Source organism: Pipistrellus kuhlii, unplaced genomic scaffold (genome assembly GCF_014108245.1).
Source record: "Pipistrellus kuhlii isolate mPipKuh1 unplaced genomic scaffold, mPipKuh1.p scaffold_m20_p_7, whole genome shotgun sequence".
NCBI classification, from domain to species: domain Eukaryota; kingdom Metazoa; phylum Chordata; class Mammalia; order Chiroptera; family Vespertilionidae; genus Pipistrellus; species Pipistrellus kuhlii.
In genome coordinates this window covers 34728244-34748842 of record NW_023425573.1, presented here as the reverse complement: position 1 = coordinate 34748842, position 20599 = coordinate 34728244, and the positions used below count along the sequence as shown (strand labels likewise).

Here is a 20599-nt window from a genome sequence, read left to right as displayed (position 1 = left end):
CCCTCATTCCCATCCCAAACCCCTCCTCATGTATGTCCCCACCCCCTGCTGTCCATCACCACTGGTTAGGCTTATATGCATGCACACCACTCATCTGCTGATGGGCATTTAAGCTGTTTCCAAATCTTAGCTATTGTAAATTGTGCTGCTATGAACATAGGAGTGTAAAGTGTCTTTTTTAATTAAATAGGATTATGGCAATCATTAAAATTAAACAAACTAATTTGAGAATTGCTTTTACCACAAATTTTAAAAATATCCCACCTGATTCTATTTTATCTGAAGGTTAGAGCTTTAAAACCAGAACTTCAGCTCTTTGAAAAGTCTCTTGTAATATGAGATGGGGAATAAGCTACTGGTAAAAGAACTTCAAATTTATGTGCAAAAAGTACATCACTTCTACCAAGGTCAATTGCTCTTCAGGAATAAAAATAATGTTTTTTATTAGCAATTTGAAATAATAATTAATATTCATTTAATTAGGGTTTTTATATAAGAACTGAGAAAACAGTTCTTTGTAGTTGTTATAAAAATATAACTGAAAGTGCTGAGTTTCTGAAACACAGTAATCTTTCTATCTCTCCTGTTTTCCATTGAACCACGTGTGGTAGTGATGTGATCCTTGATTGAAAAGCTTATTTAGTATAAGGAAGATAAAGACCAGGGATAATAAGAATATTATGGAGGCTTGTTATGAAAAGCAAGCTAAGAAAAAGACTAAGTAATTATTTTCAATTATACCACATTCTGTAAAATATAAAAAGCTCCCATTACATTTCGTATAACATGAGAAAAAGCTCTTTGATTCATGAATGGGCTAATCCAACAGCTATTCACACAATTCCTGTCCTTTTCGGGGAGAATAACAATCAGTAACCAAGAAGGAGAATGAAAGTCACAAAAGGCATGAAATCTTACTTTTTCATCATCTTCAGTAAATGGAGCACCTTCAGGAATCTTATTTATCGCTTGGGCCACACCAATAATCTCACCATCACTGCTTCTGATAGGCATGCACAATAGTGATTTTGTCTTGTATCCAGTTAGCTTGTCGATTTCATCATTGAATCTTCTATCCTAAAAATAAGACAGAGAGAGAGTATTAACTGCAATATGCAGTCAGAAAGGAGAGAGAAATGTACAAGGGTGGGTAAAAGTAGGTTTACAGTTGTGACTACGTACATGAAATAGTTAATAAAGCTATTGCAATAATCATAACCTGCATGTCTTTTTCCATACAAACAGCTATAAGTCTACTTTTCCTACCCCTGTATTTCTGTGTAAGGTACCTTATCAAGGGCAACTTTAGCCTACAAATTTTTAATAACAATAACAGAATTGACTTCATGTTGAATTCACTAAAGAAATATAAATGAAAACAAATCACTACCATAGTTGTTAGCCAACAGAGGAACTTTAATCCTGACTACATGTCAAAATTGGGGAGGGGGCAAGTGTTTTTAAAGGAACTCCACACTATGTTATTTATTAAAATGTGTTATTTCATATAGATACTTGGTTATGAAGTATTATATAAAAATACATAATAAATATGTATTAAGCACTATGAAAAAATATTCAGAAAAGCACTACTTTACTTTTAAGTCAAATGATTCAGTAAAAAACAAACCTCTGAGCCCATAGTGATACTTTTAAAATAATTTTTAAAAGTGCAGTAGGGAAGAAGGAGTTAAAAGGCTTCTTTATAGAATGTCAGTTAAAAAATGTAGAAGGAATGGTGAAATTATATAATATCTATTTATTGTAACTACCAAAATAATAATAGATACAAGGTAGTACCATCAATACAGGCTAATACCATTGGATGAAAGTTTGTTGTTAAACAGGATATTAACATAATTTCATTGTGACACCCTAAAGATTCCTTATTAAATTCAAAAGGAAAGATGTCTTTATCATGAAGAGATTAGTAGACACCACCTTAAACAAGTAACATCATCATTAATGAGACAAAAGAAGATTTTGTACCTCCTGATGAGATCCCATGGAAAGGACACAACATCACAAGAAAATTAAGAAAAATGCAGGCTGTTGGTCATTCAAAATCCTGACCTGGACTATTCACAAATGTCAATATAGTGAGAGATGAAAAATATTTAAAATAAAAATAAAATAAAGCATGGGAGCTGTGCTGGTGTAAAGAAGACTGAAGAGATTTGGAATCTGAATAAAATGTGTAATCCTTCATTGAAAAATGTTACACAATTCTTGGGACAATTAGAGAAATTTGAACATAGACTTTCTGTTAGGAAATATCAACTTTCTCTCAGAAAACAGAACAAGTAAAGCTGTGACTTGAATCATGAATAAGAATTGCCAAAGAATGGTAGAAAGAACTTTCCAGGAGGTCCTGAAGCAGAAATAAGCAAGTTCCCAAAATTAAAAAGTCAATGTGGTGAGAGCATACACAGTAAAGGGGAGAATGGGAGAGATGCCAATTTTATAGGCTTGGAAAAGAGTTATATTAATCCTAAATTCAATAAAAAATCATTAAAGATCTTAAAACAGAGGATTGCATGAGTCATTATCCAGCACTCAGCATTATCTTAAATTATCTTATTAGTTCATTTGTTCCCTTCCAACCAGTAGGTACGACTTAAGACAGTAGAGATTTTGTCTCTCTTGTTCACTGCTTCATACAGACATATTGGTAAGTGCTTTATGATATTTTTTTAAATAACAGTGTGTTTTTTAAGATGGTATGTACTGCAATTATACAAAATATAGAAAAGTTGAAAAGGCCCGACGGCCCTGAATTTCACTCCTTGGTATATATTTAGAGACACTCTGCACATGTACGGGAGACAGATACACAAATGTTTACTGCAACATCAATTGTGAAAAGAAAAAGTTGAAAGCCTTTGAATGTTGGTCAATAGAAAAAGAAACAAATTATGATCTTTTGTTTAGATAGCATAATACACAATTTAAATAATAAACAAGCTACTTTCATTATCATAAACAAGTATTAAAGCATGATACGTGAAACAAACAAGTTGCAATCTGATATCCTCTTTATAATAGTACCAATATTTTAAAACAACACTAAGTATTATATATGGATTCAAATATGAAGCAAAATTATAAAGCATGCATGGGAATAATAAACTCTAAATGTATATAAGTGGTTACCTCTAGGGAGGAAGAGAGGAAATGGCATCAGGGGGAGGGAGAGAGGAGGCTTGAATGTTAACACAAACTTTCCTTCTTTAAAAATAAACAACTGAAGCAAATAAGCACAATGTTAAGATTTTATAAACATAGGTGGTCTATTCTTATCTAAAGGTTTAAAACATATTTTAATAAAAATTTAAAGCCCATTTTTTAAAAAATTAAGAACTTTGTGGGAAATGACACATAATAGGAATAGGGAATCCAGTTAGGACATTTCAGTGATCCAGGTAAGGTGAGGGGTTGGTCTGGGTTAGGAGAAAGGCAATGGAGGTAAGGAGAATTAGATGGATATATTGAAAATTAAGTCTATATTATTTCCTGATGGATGATTAGTTGGGGATGGAAGACTAGAGACAGAAGAATGAATCTCAGGGTTTTAATTTGAGAAACGGTATAAATGGAAATGCCATTTACTGGGATGGGGAGAATGAGATGAAGGTGAAAGTCTATATATAAAGACAATAAGGTTGATAAATCAATTTATTAAGCAAGGTGAGATGCATCCTTTGATGACCTAATCAGTGGTTCTCCACCCTGGTTGCATGTGAGAATTAGTTGAGGTTTTCAAAATGCCAGTGCTTGGGCTCCACCAGATCCCAAATTGAATCTATCAATAATGGGCATTGGTATGAAAGTTCAAAAACAAAAGATAGCAAAAATATAGGTTTTGCTAGCCAAGCAGTGACCACAAGTTAGTGTAATAGTGGGGGAACAAACCATTGTGAAACACACAGCCAGAAACAACAACTAGTTGAAGATCAGCAACAAAAAAAAATCTCCCAAGTAATTGTGTGTGTGTGTGTGTGTGTGTGTGTGTGTCCTAATATATAAAAACCCAGGGTCCGTAACATCTAAAACGACCAAAGGCTTGACAAAAAGGAAGTCAGTGCTAGGTTGATGTGGCGACCCAGCACTGACCACCGCTCCTGCAGGTGCCCTGACCCAGCACTGACTGCCAAGGGGGCTGCGGATCAGGCCCAAAGAGAGGCCTGGAGACAGAAGCAGGGGCTGATCTGTAGCGTCCATGGAGCTGTTGATCAGCACTTGTCTCTTTCTTTTGATCTGGGCCTGGTCAGCAGCCGCACCTCTCTTTCTCTCGGGCCTCCACTGGGGCTGCTAATAAATCTCACCTCTCTGATCAGACCCGTTAATAGGCCCAGAGATTCTGACTGGCATAGAAACAGACCAATCAGAACCTAATCTGGTTGAACTGCAAAGGCAGAGCCTAAGGTGGGAGCTGAGGAGGAATTTTAAGGGCAAACAGCTGTTTGGTGTAAGGTATAAGAAAGAAGTGTAATTTTTTAATGACCAGTTTGGCAGTATAGTGCATATGGCTGGCTATCAGTCCAGATATAGGGATTATGTGTTTTTGTCTTCCAAGAGCATCTCCACCTGATGAAAAAGGCTTCCCAGCCCCGCATTTAAGAAATCCTATCCTATATAATCTATCTATGCTACTAAAAAGGCAATATGCTAATTAGACCGGGTCAACTGGCCATCTTCTGGACATCCAACTTCCTTCCAGACAAACCCATCGTGGTGGGGGCCAAGGCGGAGGCCTTATGGATGATTAGGCTGGCAGAAGAGAGCAGTTGGGGGCGAGATCAGGCTGGCAAGGAGGGCAGTTAGGGGTGATCAGGCAGGCAGAGGCAGTTGAGGGTGAGATCAGGCCAGCAAAGGAGAGCAGTTAGGGGTGATCAGGCAGGCAGGCAGGCAAAGGCAGTTATGGGCGATCAGGCAGGCAGGCAGGTGAGTGAGGGTGCAGACTGAGCTCAGGGAACCCTATCCCGTGCATGAATATTTATTTATTTATTAGGGAAAGGAGTTAGAATGGAAAATAGAGACTATTTAGGTAAGGATAAAGTACTCTGCTCAGTAATTTTTAACCTGAGATCTTCAGGAGTTTACCACACTCACAAGCAAAGCTCCATAGAATGCCAGGTAAGGAGGAAAGAGGATCAATAAAAATGTAGAAACATTGAGCCTATTTATTGCTGAAAATGTAAACTTGAATAGGAAACCAGCAAATGCTTCTAGTTTTATAATGAAATATCACATGGACAATGGTGTCCAATTTTTAATTCGTCTCCCTTGGATCAAAAAAATAAGAAATTATTTACAATGGTAGTAGAGTTTTCTAATAAAGTAAGGGCTTCTTTAATAAGGTCATTACAATCTGGAATGAGTTTCTTTTGATTGTGATAGACTCTTCTAGCTTTTAGCATTTTTATGTCATAATATTTTCCTATCTCAGACATTTTTATTATAACCGCTCTTCAGAAGTCCAAGGATCTTCTGAGTGCCTTTTGTACAGACCTATTTTTTGCGTGTGACAATCAGCTATAATTTTTAATGTTTAAAAAGACAAAGTCACAAGGCCAAAAGCATTTTTTGCTTTTTAGCAATAGAACTGTGCCCACGACATAGAGAACAGTAACTGCATACATTTTTGACTAGGATCTCGCATGTGCATCTTCTTTTGTAAGTTCCTGAGTTGAATGTTATGGCACAGAGCACACACCCAGAAAAGGGGTCCCACCTGCAAGGTCAATGAAGATTGCAGAAAGAACCAACTTCTGCAGTCTGAGCTTTCAGGTCCTTGAAAGAAGAGCTAGGTTCATTACACTCAGCAATCCCAGCCAGCCCCAAAGAGACTGGTAAGAGCGGGTGCCACAAGATCCATTTTATCCCCTATGTATGTAAGACTTCTCTCCCAGCGTGTTACCGTTATAGTAAAATTCCCCATTGTTCACGATTAAGCCAAGAACTAGTCTTGAGCACCATTTAACCTATACGAGTGGTTGCTTTAACCACAATCTCAATTCCATTTTGTGTCCTTTATAGCCAAGTGCCCAAACTCATCAAGTCTGAAAATGTCCACAACTGTAATTATGTTTTTAGAACATACAAATGAGGAAACATGTAGATGCAAAGAGCCCCTATTTATTCCATAAAACATACTCTATGTTTTTCATAGAGTATGAGACATGGCATACAAGGGGAAAAGTTTTTCAACCCATTAGACCAAAGGAAGGAAGCATAAAGAAAAAGACTGATAAATCTGGTTAATAAAAGTTTTTCATTTCAGTACCTCAAAAATGATACAAAGAGAATTAAAAGTAAAATAAAATCAGGAAATGTTTTTAAACATGTATGGCTGACAAAGTGTTCAGTTCTTACAAATCAATGAGGAAAAATAAGCAATGAATAGGAATAGAAAATTAACAAAAGAAAAAAATCTATGGACTATAAATACGTAAAAACTATCAAATTACAACAACAGGTAGAGTTTTTTTTTCTATAAAATTTAAGATATAAAGATACCTATCTTTATTGAAAGTTTTAGTGAAAAGTTTACTTTTATACACTGCTGGTGGGAATACAAATTAGTGCAATATAGAGAGGGCAATTTGGTATTAAGTAGCAAAATCCCTTCAGACTTTTATAATCCTCAATACAGTAATTTCATTTCTAGGAATTTATGATAAGGAAATTTTGAAAAATAAATATTCAATAGGAAATTGATTATGTTTTGGTGTATTCACACTACCACTAAACAGTGTTATCTTATATTCTACATGTTATAAGTGATTTTATCATGACATGAGAAAATGACATGCAGAAAAGAGGTTGAGAAACAGGACTAATTAGCATAGTTACTTTGGAGTAATGGAATTACCATTCAAAAAAGTGCTGTAACTTCAAAAATGTCCTCCAAAAGATAGAAGTTGTCATACTATTGGATTGCCAATAAAAGAGAGAGACAAGATTTATAGCAGCCTGGTACATAGGTCAATGCTCAACCACTGAGCCATGCTGGTCCGGCACACCCCATACTTTTAGCAGGATATAGCAGAAGTCTAAAGAGCCCTGAGGTGTTTTTTGTTTTGTTTTGTTTGTTTGTTTGTTTGTTTTTTAAGCATTATCACCCTGGGTAGAACACTCTTTACCTTAAAAATTAATTCCAGCCGAAATCATTTTGGCTCAGTGGATAGAGCATCAGCCTGCAGACTGAAGAGACCCAGGTTTGATTCCGGTCAAGGGCATGTTCCTTGGTTGCGGCCACATCCCCAGTAGGGGGTGTGTGGGAGGCAGCTGATCAATGTTTTTCTCTCATCGATGTTTCTTACTCTCTATCCTTCTTTCTTCCTCTCTGTAAAAAAATCAATAAAACATATATTTTAAAAAATTAAGTCCAGCCTAGCTCAACTACTGGGGAACACCCTGGGAACCACATGTAGGAATTTCACACGTACAGAAATGAGCTGTTAAGCAATACACCCAAGGTCACAGGCAATAGAGGCTGGATATTCATAGAGGACTGCTTGATTTTCCTAATCTCCACAACACACTCGGATTTTATAGGCAAGTGGTCTTAACCTTAATTATGAAAACTTGGAACAACATGGGTCCAGATCCACAGCAACTAGCAAAGACTTATAGTTGGAATGAAAATTTGCTCTTTGTCTTGTGGTCCTAAATTTAGTCTCCTAAATTTAGCATTTGAAAAGAAGACCAAATCAGAAAGCCAAGAACATATAAAATGCTGTCAGTCAGAGGGCAAGCAAGAGAGGAACAATCTAGGCATACTATTTCAAAGAAGACTGGGAATTTCAGAGCATTTGGTGGGAGGCAGAGCCTGAAACAACTTTCTGCAATTAGGAGCTACTGGTCCCCTTGCATGTGGGTGGTGAGGTATCATTTGAATTGCTGGAGTGGAATATTTCATAATTTTTCCCTTTTACAGTATAAAAATGAATGATAGCTTTTAGACATAGATTCTAACCAATATTGTCATAAAGACGATTTCTGGTGGTGGTTGACGCAATGTGGCCTTATATAATACTAATATAACCATATCTGGTTGATATTAAGCACTCAATGCACATTTGTGAATAGAATTTAAGGAATGGTATGCTTTTTTTTTTTTATAAGAAACAATGTCATAGACCATATCTATCATGAGCAGATGATTCATATTGAGGCCTCATAAATAGTATGTATTCCTTAGAAAATTCTCCACTAAGCCCTTCCTTCACACTAAATTCAAAATATTAGCCAAATATGTAGATATAGATATGGACATGGACATGGACATGGACATGGAATGGACTGAGACATAGATATACCCAGAAAAAAACAGGTCAGAATTCTACTGACTCTAAAACTTGCCTTAAAGAAAGAGCAGCAACACAATCTGGCTTTGTACAATAGCAACAGACAGTTCATGACTTTGACTTTCATTCTTGGTCTTCTAAGCCAATATACAAACATAAAGCAGACAGCATCATACCAATTATTCCAGCATTGATGTGGTAAGTTAGGCTTTAAAAGAGGTACTAAATGAGGCTTGTGATCTGTTTAGATTGCCAAGGAACTGAAATGATTTTGAAACTGGATGATTCTTCAAAGCCCACCATGGACCTGGTATCTGTGCCAGTGTTTTACATACATATACTAATCACAACAGCCACGCAAGGTGAGTGTGGTTGGTGCCATTGTATACATGAAGAACCTGAGGCGAAAAGAAGGTAACTTACAAAATGTATGTAATTTACCAATAACTGAACTGAAGTGCTAACTCAGAGAAGCTTCAGTATAAAGCTTGGACTCTTTTCACCATACTACACTATTTTGAAGAATTAGCCATTTATGCTTAGGGACACTGACCATGTTATTAAATGCTGATACAAAGACACAAAATATACAACCACATTCAGAATAAATGTAATCAAACTAGAGGCATTAAAACTCTCCATTTTCCAAGTCCTGTCCCCAAAAGGTTTGATTTACTTCCTGCCTTGAGTTCTGTGAGATTTCCCTAGATATTATTTCTGAGATGTTCTCTCTTATCCCACTTACCATTTGTTATTACTCCCGTGGATGTCTTTCCTTAGCAATCAAGCCAATCCATGACTAAAGCAATAAATGTACCTAAAGGGCTTCCCCTCCAGTCAAACAGCAAAGAGTTGTTGAACCAATAAATCACTGTTATGTTTATAACTTTGATGCCCTACTTACAGTCTACCTATACTTTCCAAAATGTTTCAGAGTAAAAAGAAATATGTGATTTATTCTAGGATAATTTGCTTGCTTCTAATACTCCAGAGCTCCAGGTCTTTTCTCACAGACAAGAGTGCATATCTTACTTTACAATGGATATATGCAATTATAAGATTTACAGAGAATAACATAGTGTGCTCCAGCTCTGCCTTGAAAATTATCAGTATCTCTAAAATATCTTGGGAACTCTGTTAACAGTTTCCTCCAGTTGATTGCTAATGATGTAAACAAATCTCAACAAGTTCTAGAACTGTCCAGTTGTGATGAAAAATAAAATGTTTTCATTTTTAAAGAAACTATCCATGTTGCACACTCACAACCCAGTTTCCAAAAATATCAACTGTGTATTCTATGTCAATGTTGTCCTATAACTTTGGTAAAGGGTATTGTGAAAAGATGCTGAATAGCTCATTACACAATGGAGGCACTAGGTTGTGGTACTTAAGAACACAAATTGTGGCTCCAAACTATCTGGGTTCAAGGCCTGGAGATGGAGATCTTAAGAGCTGTGTGATCCTAGGGAAGTTACTTAACCTCTCTGTATCTCAGATTCCTCAACTGTACAATGAATTGATAGTAGACCTACCTTATACAATTGTTGTGTGAAATAAATGAATTAGTATGTGTAAAAGTGCTTAAGTTAAGGCCTGGCACATAGTGTGCTCCTTATAAATGTTTGCTATTACTACTATTATTATTTGCCTTCAACAGGCACTACTTGAGACACCTTGTCCCAATCTCTCCTAACATGATACGATTGCTGAGATTTTTGTAACTGATATCATCTGATGTCAATAAGTGTGAATTGCTAACACAGCCTTTGAAAGGCATTCTAACAGATTTTTGAACTTCATATTCTGTCAAAGAGCCACCTTCTTTCACAAACAAGACTATTATGACCTCGAATATATGAGCATAACACGAGTATAATCCTTAATATCTCCCATAATAGCAAAAGCATAGAGTCTGGACACAAGTCAGACAACGTGGGTTTGCAATCTGGCTCTGACACTTACTAGCTGTGTATACTTGGCAGGTTACTAAACCTCTCAAAAGTCTAGTTTCTGCCCTAACCGGTTTGGCTCAGTGGATAGAGCTTTGGCCTATGGACTGAAGGGTCCCAGGTTTGATTTCAGTCAAGGGTATGTACCTTGGTTGCAGACACATCCCCAGTAGGAGGTGTGTAGGAGGCAGCTGATCGATGTTTCTAACTCTCTATCCCTCTCCCTTACTCTCTGTAAAAAAAAAAAAAAATCAATAAAATGTATTTTTTTAAGTCCAGTTTCTTCATATGTAAAATGTGGGAAGCAATGATATTTACCTCACAGAGCTATGTGAGGATTAACTGAAGTAACTAAATCTATTGGGTAGGCAACTAAGTAATTGCGGATTTTAAAAAGAAAATCAAAGACAATTTTTTCATGGAACTAAATAACTTTATTCTGTAATGTATTGCCCATTTTGATCAATGACCTTTTGCCATCTTTCAGGCAGCATCATAATCCCACGTTCAAAAAACTTCTGGTTTTTATTAGCAAAAAACTGAATCAGGTACGATTTGACATCATCATCATTATTGAAATTTTTACCATTCAAGGAGTTTTGTAAAGATCGAAACAAAAAGTAATCAGATGGTGCAAGGTCAGGACTATATGGTGGATGTGGCAAAACATCCCAACCAAGCTCCATTAATTTTTGCCGAGTGACCAAAGATGTGTGTGGCCTTGCATTGTCATGATGGAATACAACACCTTTTCGATTTGTCAATTCGGGCCGCTTTTCTTCAACTGCATTGTTTAATTTTGTTAGTTGTTCAATGTAGACATCAGAATTGATCGTTCGGTTGGGTGGTAAGAGTTCAAAGTAGACAATTCCTTTGTAATCTCACCAAACTGATAACAAAACCTTCTTTTGATGAATATCAGCTTTTGATGTTGTTTGAGTTGGTTCACCTGGCCTGCTCCACGATCTTTTCCGCTTGATATTGTTGTAAACAACCCATTTTTCATCGCCAGTTATCAGTTGTTTTAAAAATGGATCATTTTCATTACGTTTCTTTAGCAAATCCCAGCTGCTAATGCGTTGCGTTAACTGTGATTCTTTCAGTTCGTGAGGAACCCATGTATCGAGTTTTTGAACATAGCTAAGTTATTTTAAGTGATTTTCAATGCATGTATGTGATACATGAAGCTTCTCTGCAATCTCACGTGTTGTACTGTGACAGTCCGAATTGATTATTGCTTTGATTAGGGCGTCATCAACTTCAACTGGACAACCAGAGCGTTTTTCATCTTTGAGTGAAAAATCACCAGAACAAAATTTGGCAAACCAATTTTGACACTGCCGTTCTTTTAAGGCTTCGTCACCATAAACAGCACATAACTTTTTATGAGCTTGCGATGCGTTTTTCCCTTTGCGGAAATAAAAAAGCAAAATATGACGAAAATGTTCCTTTTGATTTTCCATTTTTCAACGAACGCCAAACGAAAACTACAAAACAGATCAAAAAACTTTTTTTACTGATTAACAGCTGAATAGCCAACTATCAAATAACAAAATGTGTTTTACATTTGTACTACGTCTGCAAACCTAAAAATTCAACTGAAGCCACATATGTGTGGAATCCGCAATTACTTAGCTGCCGACCCAATAGCACATAGAATATACCGTATTTTTCCGTGTATAAAGTGACCCTAGGATAAGATGTCCCGCCCCTGCCCGCCATTTTTCCAACCCAAAATTAATCAATATTTTAAACATTTTGCTAGTTTTCCTCTTCAGACCTTCTTTTTTGGCATCTTAAAGAATTGTTCTTCCTGTTTTCTTCATTGTCTGATCATACACTCAGTGAGAGGAGGTCCAAATTGTCTCTCTGCAGCTCTATTTCCATGCTCTTTTGCATAGCTGATTACACTCAATTTGAATTTTGCCAAATAAGACAGTTGCTTACAGGTATTTATCTTTTTATTTTTTGACAGCTTTATGGGCTCAGAACGCTCCAGCACCTGTTGCATCTGCTCACTCTCCATTTCCACCTTCAATTACGGCATCAGCTGACGTCAGTAACAATAAGGCCAGTGATTCCAGGAAGCCTGTTTGACAAGGTATGGGCAGTTATGCACCCACATGGCTCTCTCCTCAGCTGACTTCTGTGTATGAGACCTCCCTCAATTTTCAGTCTAATGATTTTAGAAAAAAATAGTGTCTTATACACAGAAAAAATATGGTACTCAATAAATGTGACCTATTACTATTAATTTTTCTCTGGTTTGGTTAGTCCAGATGATATCAGTTTTTGCCTGAATTAATTAAAAACACAACAACAAATTATATTAGCAGTGTAATAATTGCCTATGTCCTCCACTGCAGTTAGTAGGAAGACCCAGAAGCAAGCTTGAAGCCAAATAATTTTCACACAATGAAAATACTGCTGAATGCCTTATCTCCAGCCTTCCCAAAGATATGTGAAGACAACATGTTACCATGCAAATAGAGCAGGTTATTTGCCCAAGTTCCCATGGATGACAAGTGCAAGGCAGTTCAGATATATTTCCCTTTCCTGTTCATGGGTCTCCTATTGTTCTTTGTCTTCAAAGAGAAGGTAACTAAATAAAAAATTCCTCAATAATCTGGCCCCACCTTTCTATCTCCATTCTGTGTGGGAAATAGGTAAGAGTAGATGTAAACCCATTAGGAGGCAGATTCAATTAAGTAGGTCCATGGTCAGCAAACTGCGGCTCGCGAGCCACATGCAGCTCTTTGGCCCCTTGTGGCTCTTCCACAAAATACCATGGCCTGGGCGAGTCTATTTTGAAGAAGTGGAGTTAGAAGTTTAAGTTTAAAAAATTTGGCTCTCAAAAGAAATTTCAATCATTGTACTATTGATATTTGGCTCTGTCGACTAATGAGTTTGCTGACCACTAATCTAGGTGAAAGATACTGTGATTTGGTCTGGAATTATTTCAGTTGACATGGAGAAAAATGGAGACTTGAGGTCTATTTTCAAGAGTGAATCAAAAGAACTTTCTGATAGCTTGAATATAGTGTGTGGATAAAATAAAGGAATGAAAAAATGATGCCTAGGTTTCTGGCTTGTGTCACTGAGGATAAGGATAATAAGATAGGGGCAGGAGAATGTTACTGGCCAAGGTAGTGGAAGAAAAGGTTATCTCAATGTTTCAAATATAACAATCTATTTGAGAGGTGGTATGGTGAGAGGAGGAATGACTCTTTCCCCTTCTCCGTATTCCATAGGGAGAAATTGCCCTTAACCGCTTCAGCCTTGGACCCCACCTCTTGCTCCTCACTATGGAAGTGGGGTAAGTTATATCATTAGGGTGCTAGGGAGACAACAGGAGATACATAGCGCAGCTCTTAATCTTCTGAAGACAGGCTTCCCACAGGAACATACCTCTGCTGTGTTACTCGAGGATCTAAGTTTTAAAGGGATAGGTCCCTTTAGTAGGTATCCAGCATTGTCTGTAACTGGGAGGGTAGGTCTACCTAATTCTGGAAGTATAAGCCCATAAATATAAACCTATATTTGCTAATAAGTTATAAGTATAATATTTTAATATCCTGTTTCCTTTTTTGTCTTATTTATCATCTTAATCAGATCAGGGCAAAGAAGAGACATGTTATTCATTGGTCTTCTCAGAGCACCAGAGTGGGAGAAACAGTGATGGAGGAATACAGAGTCCTAACTCTAACACATTTGACCCTGAGTCCTCAGGCAAATGCCAAAATGCTTGCTTCCTAGTCTATAAAAGGCTGGATTCCTAATCTATACAGAGAATAACACCAACTTCACCTTTCTACCAGATTGTTATGAAGATCATATGAGAGCCCAGCTGGCGTGGTTCAGTAGGTGAGCATTGACTTATGAACCAAGAGATACCGTTTGATTCCCAGCCAGGGTGCATGTCCAGGTTGTGGTCTCCATCCACAGTGTGGGTCATGTTGGTGGCAGCCAATCAATGATACTCTCTCATCATTGATGTTTCTCTCTCACTCCTTCTTCCTTCCTCTTTGAAATCAATAAAAAATATTTTTTTAAAAAAGATCACAAGATAATTCTGTAAAATGCCAGGCTCAAATAAATACTCAAATACAAGAAACATTACTTTAGCTCCATAAGCACTAAGGAACTGAAAGATGAAATTTCTGCAAAAACGCACACACAAAAAATGGACAAACTAATATTTCTAGTGTAATAAAAATTATTATAGATATTTTACTACACATTTCCTTAGGCAAATAGTGGTTTATCAAAAGTGACAGCATGCAGGGGGAAAAAATGTAGTCTAATATTCATTTATTCAAGTTTCTATTTCAAATGTTGAAAAACTAGCCTATTACAGTATATTAGCTTTGTACAGTTTAGGTTTTTGAGAATTAGAAATGCATTCATAATAAATGAATTCCTTTATCGAGGAAGGAAAAAATTATCTTTCATAAAATCTGGAGAAATTAAAACAAAACAACAAACAAAAAATTCCACACACAAGCCAGACATTATGTTCCGCTGGAAATAATGAAGCAAGATGCAGAAGTTAAGGTTCGATGTGGTTTTCAGTCAAGAGATCCTGTCAGCTCTAGGAACGAAGCCACACAGCTTACAAAGTGTGGTTGACTTTCCCTTTGATGGATCATCACGAAAGGCAGCAAGTCCTGTGGCCAAATTTTATAAATGACTAAGCAAGTCTCAGAGAGTTAACACATTGAGGGGAAACAGAGGTGCTTAAATCCCACACGCTTCCTGGTGGATTCAGGTGAAGGGAAAATATTTCTTTTCTGTGTATAAAAGGGAAAAAAAAGAACCCTCCAGGGGACATTCACTACCAAGAACTATAGGGTAAGTGAGACAAGACCTTAATCAAAGCCTGAGAATTGCTAGCCTGGTAACTACTGATTGCTATTGTGAAGAATTCCTGGTGGATAGTAGGCTAAGAGACACATCAAAGAAATAATATTTATCATTGTTCTCATTTTAATAAAAGTTTGGATGTCGGTATACCAAGTTTTTTAATACTAATTTCCCTGGCATGTGTTCTACTTAGAATGTACTTGAGGGGCAAGGTCTTTTTCATATTGCCTGGCATGACCCACAGGAAACAAATTACAGCCAAGGGCCACATGGAGTAACAGTTTGAAATATAATTAAAACCTGTGTGTTTTAAAAGAAAAACAAATATTTCATGTGCTTGATTTTAAAATTAGAAAGGTACAATCACAGGCCTTATGGCAAAAAAAAAAAAAAAAAAAAAAAAAAACTCTGTTGTTTTGTGAGGGTAGCCTATGAGATTTAACATTTTGATTTTAAATTAAAAACTGGGAACAAATACTTATTTTCATGTTACACCCATTTTAGGTTAAGGTCATTCATGTCCGAGAGGGGGAGAAGAGGACAGGGACAAAAAGAGAAGAAAGAATAAGGAAAAAGAGACAGGCATGATGAAGGATAGGAGATGGGAGGGAGGATGGGAAAGGAGAAAGAAAAGAAAAAAAGTTGGGAGGGACAAGGGCAAGCAATTTACAAAAAAGGAAGATAGAGATGGGATGTCAGAAATGAGAAAATGGAAAGCACAAGACAGAGAATTGGAGAGAGAAAAGGAAATATAGGAAGATAGAGGAAAAATAAAGAGGTTGAGCAAGCCAGTGGCTCATATGTTAAGTGAATGTGTTATTGTTCCCTGAGTTTTGGAGCATTAACAATTGTGATCATTGTCTTTGGAAATGTCATTTCACTATTTAACACAGGAATCTCATACTTCTCAAAGGATTGAGTATTTTCCACAGTAATGATGGATGATTCAAATAAAAATATCTAGCTCGAGCTGGTAGGGCTCAGTGGTTGAGCATCAACCTATGAATCTGGAGTTCATGCTTCTTTTCCTGGTCAGGGCACATGCCCAGGTTTCTGGCTGGATCCCCAGTACCAGGTGTGCAAGAAGCAGCCAATTAATGATTCTCTCTCATCATTGATGTTTCTATCTCTGTCACCTCCCTTTCTCTATAAAACCAGTTAACACACACACACACACAAATAATAATAATAATAATAATAATAATAATAATAATAATATCTAGAGTCTAAAAAGGAATCTGACAATCTTGGAGAATACTTCCAGGAAATAAGTACAGACTAGAGAAACATAAATACATTTCGTTCTTTGGGGGAAATGGAGGTGTTGGTGGTGCTGCTGCTTCATTTGCTTTCATCAAAGGCTTGGTGCTGGATTCCCTCTACACATTAATTTGGTTTAAATTACCCCTCCTCTCAACCAGAGAGCTCCCAGTCTGAGGTGTTATACTCTCCCTAGCAAATCATTCTACTTGCTATTCAAGTAAACATGAAAAGCAGAATACAACTCCTTTGCTCCCAAGTTGCCATTATTAACTTCATAATCACTATTTTCCAAAAGCCCCAGGCCTGTTATATTAGTTATAGCTGAATCTATTTTTTTCCTTGCTTTCATCTTCCCAACTCTGTTCATTTCTCTTCCCTATTGGTAGCAGATGAATTGCTTAGTTCTTTGTGTCTTCATTTCTCTAACACATTCACAGCCTGGAACACTGCAGCTCTGTTACTGACCACTTATCCTAGAAACCCTATCCATCCCTATGTATAAGAACATGAAAGGACCCTTGGCGTAAGGTCAATATCATTAGGTAAATCCTTGGTCGTAATCTGACTTTGTAACCTAGTAGTAGTACCTAGGACACTTGCACTTGTGATTGACTTCTCAATTACTTTCCTTTTTCTTACTTATTAATATAACAAATAGTTCTTGAATACCTAACTACTACATGCTACCCACAGGAAGTACTGCAAAGCTCAGAAAGACATAGCATTTGTCCTCAAGGAGTTCATAGTCTAATAGAAAGACATGTGAGCCAAAATTTAAATTACCAAAATGCAATAAATAGCTAGAGTCATATGAGCAAAGTGATGTGGAAGTAGGTAGAAAAATAATGAACTTCCATGGGGAATTGGACATCCCAATTACTTATTCTTATAACGTCATAGTATGTGAACCTGGAATGGCTTTACAGAAGAGCAACCAGGGCAGCTTCACAGGATCAAATGCTGAGAAGCATCACACACCCCCACCACCACCATTTGAAGTTTAAGTTGAATTTGAGTTTTGTACTTGAAGTCTGGTGCAGCATTCCCCAAGGACTCACACACAGTCCAGCCTCCCCAGCCTCTGGTCTCTGCCAAAGTCTCATGATATCCACTTCTTTCTATCTAGGGTTGCAACAGGGTTAGGTTGGTGGAGTATGAAAAGGGTGGATGCCCATATTCTGCTGTTGCCCTCCATTCCCAGTGAGGTCATGCGAATGAGAAGACTCAGAGGCCCTGTGGTATCTCAGGGTGGAGCAAGGCACTGGCTAACCCCTTCTCAGGAAGACAGTACCACTATTCAGTAAGCAACTATGTGGTACCTTTCACCTACCCCCAACCAGGTCCAGGACATGTTCTGTCACAGAGATTGCAATCCTTTGGAGTTGTTAAGCTGTCATGGGTCAAGGTAGCTGGCACAGGGGTATTGATTTCCCTGACCACTACCACTGTCTCCCACAAATCATGTAGCCAGGTCTAGCCTCACCCCCTCAGACCTTTGAGCTTAGAGGCAACAATCTCCTTAGCAAATTTCCTCCCTCTAGAGTCCCAGTCTCCAATCCATTTTCAACAATGAAAAATAAAACAGCAAGAATCTCTTCCCCGTGTCGTTAAGGTATTCCAAAGCCCACCTGGTTTTCCTCTCAAATTGTGTTGTGGGGAATTAATCAAGCACACGAGCCCTAGACTGTGAAAACCAGGAGTACCTGCTAGAGAAGATAGCTCACCACTTGAAGGTCCTAGACTTTGAGCTGCATGTATTGGCTGTATGGGATCCACTTTGGAACAAGGCTGAACTACATTTGCCAGCCTCCCTACAGTTAGGTATGACCACATGCCAAAGTTCTAGAATCTAAAAATACAATAAAACAGGAACAGGAAATGATGGGTGCCACTTCCAAACCTGACCTACAAAATGTCTCACTTTATTTGTTCATGTCTTTCCCCCTCATCTGTGTGTGGGGTGTTTCTTTTCTGTGTCCATCTCCATCATGGAAAAGGAAACAGATGGATTACTGAGTGGAGGAGCTTGGGGATTAAGAAATTAAAGAAAGAAAGAGACCAAGAGGCAGAAATAGATTTATAAAGCTGGGCGCTAAGTGGGCACCATTCTCTCTGATGGAGAGGGAGCAAGCACCGGAGCTACACAGCAGGTTTATTTTTATATCCCAAAATACCAGGAAGTAACACCAAAATTTAGGTTCAAAGGAACTTATTTGCATTCTTAACTAGGCCCTAGCATTGCTGGAAACCAAATCAGTTTCACTGAAAAAGAGATATTGACAGGAAGCCAGGAAGGGTGGTCAAAAACCTTAATTGCTCTAACCTTTAGTTGAGATTTTGTTAGCTGAAGCAGAATCTACAAGTTTCTGTTATTTCCTGCCTAAGGGCTACATGTAAATTTCTGTTTATGTTGCTTAAGATGTCTTAATAAAAGGGGATGGCAGGGCCGGAGCAGTAGTAGTTCTCCCACTAGAGTTGGACTACCGCCTGGCCCCCCAAATGGCCAAATTGAATTTCTTCAAGTCTCTTTTCATTTGTGTGTGGCCCTTCTCCAGAACCTGAACCCTGAATTGGAACTCTTTCTACGCAGGCCGTGAAAGAGAGTCCTATAAGCATTACTGGATTTACATATCTAGACCCGGCACTGCTGACATCTGGACAAAGGTAAGTCAGAAACTGAATAACACACCCAGAAGGCATTGAGGGGGGGGAGAGAGACACGACACACCCCCGGAAAGGACTCTGCCAGTGCCTCCGGCTCAGCTGACAATTTAAAGAATGTCCATGTGCCTTCCCAGGAGGCCCTCTACATATCTGCTGACTAGATGTTGGTGCTGGGAACAACCTGGGAAACCCACATTGAAGTTGTTGGAAGCCTGGGAAGAAAGGAATCCAGTGTTGTAGGAGTGCTACCTGCCAATCAGAAAGACCTGTGCTGAGCTTTTGATGAGTGAGGAATAAAATTCTGTTGTGTTACCACTGTGAGGTGAGAAAGTGTGTCTCTTAAAGCAAACATCATGTTATTAATCCATAGTTACGTAAAAACTTTGGGAAAATACATACAAGAAAGCACAAAAAAAGTAAAGAGAAAAGTCAGCCCACCACTCTGAGAGATCACCTCTATTAATGTTTTGCTATATCATCTTCCAGCCTCTCCACAGGCACTAGTCCAATCACTTTTTTACTGAGTCCTCATTATATATCAAATAGCATGATAAGCACTTTTTATACATAATTTCATTTAATCCTGACAATGACCTTTGAAGATAGGTCATTGTTACCCATTTGAGGATTGCAGAATGGAACAACTGGAGAAGTCAAATATGAGGCAACTCTTGGGTGATGGAACTGGAAAACAAATCCAGACTGATTCTGAACTCAACTCCTCCCCTCGGGCTCTTGTTGTTATTGTTAAAAAACTGGAATGCTATTGGTTTTTTTGTCGTTGTTGCTGTTTGTTTTTGTTTTGTTTTTTTAATTTTTTTATTGATTTCAGAGAGGAAGGAAGAGGGATAGAGAGATAGAAACATCAATGAGAGAGAATCATTAATTAGCTGCCTCTTGCACGCCCCCTACTGGGGAGGATGGAGCCCGCAACCTGGATGCAACCCGGGCATGTGCCCTTGGCCAGAATCGAACCTGAGACCCTTCAGTCTGCAGGCCAACACTCTATTCACTGAGCCAAACCAACTAGGACAATGCTATTCATTTTGAAATATGTTTCTCTAAATATTTTGTGACTAAATAATCTATTTTATGATGTACCATAATCTATTTATGCAACCCTTTAGTTGAATGTCAGGTTGGTAATTTTACACTATTTTAAGTAACATTACAATGAGTATTCATATAGAAAAATGTTTGCACCTAACCATAAAAATTTCCTTAGGGCAATCTGGAATTGCTACATCAGAAGTTATGACTATTCTTAAGGCAGTACTTGAGTATTGCCAAATTGTCCTACATCCATGGTTTCCAAAGGAGCAGGGGGAAGATTTTGCCCCAATGGACATTTGACAGTGTTTGGTGACATTATTATTAGTTCTTGTCATGACTGGGCAAGAACCTAGTGGGTAGAGGCCAGGGATGCTGTTAAGCATCCTACAGTTCAGTCAGCAATCTCCACAACAAAGAATTATCCAAACCAAAATGCCAACAGTGCCACCGTTGAGACACTCTACCAAACACAATGGTTCCAAATGGTTCCAACAG

At 37.8% G+C, this 20599-nt stretch overlaps 1 protein-coding gene across 1 annotated transcript in view; it reads right to left on the bottom strand.

Moving 5' to 3' along the window:
- The window catches only part of PDE11A (phosphodiesterase 11A), a 265912-nt gene that overhangs the window by 231775 nt on the left and 13538 nt on the right, over positions 1-20599 (bottom strand). The window contains exon 2 of the mRNA XM_045575416.1: positions 919-1077. Within this exon, the coding sequence (XP_045431372.1) occupies positions 919-1077 (159 nt within the window). The remainder of the gene's footprint in view (positions 1-918; positions 1078-20599) is intronic.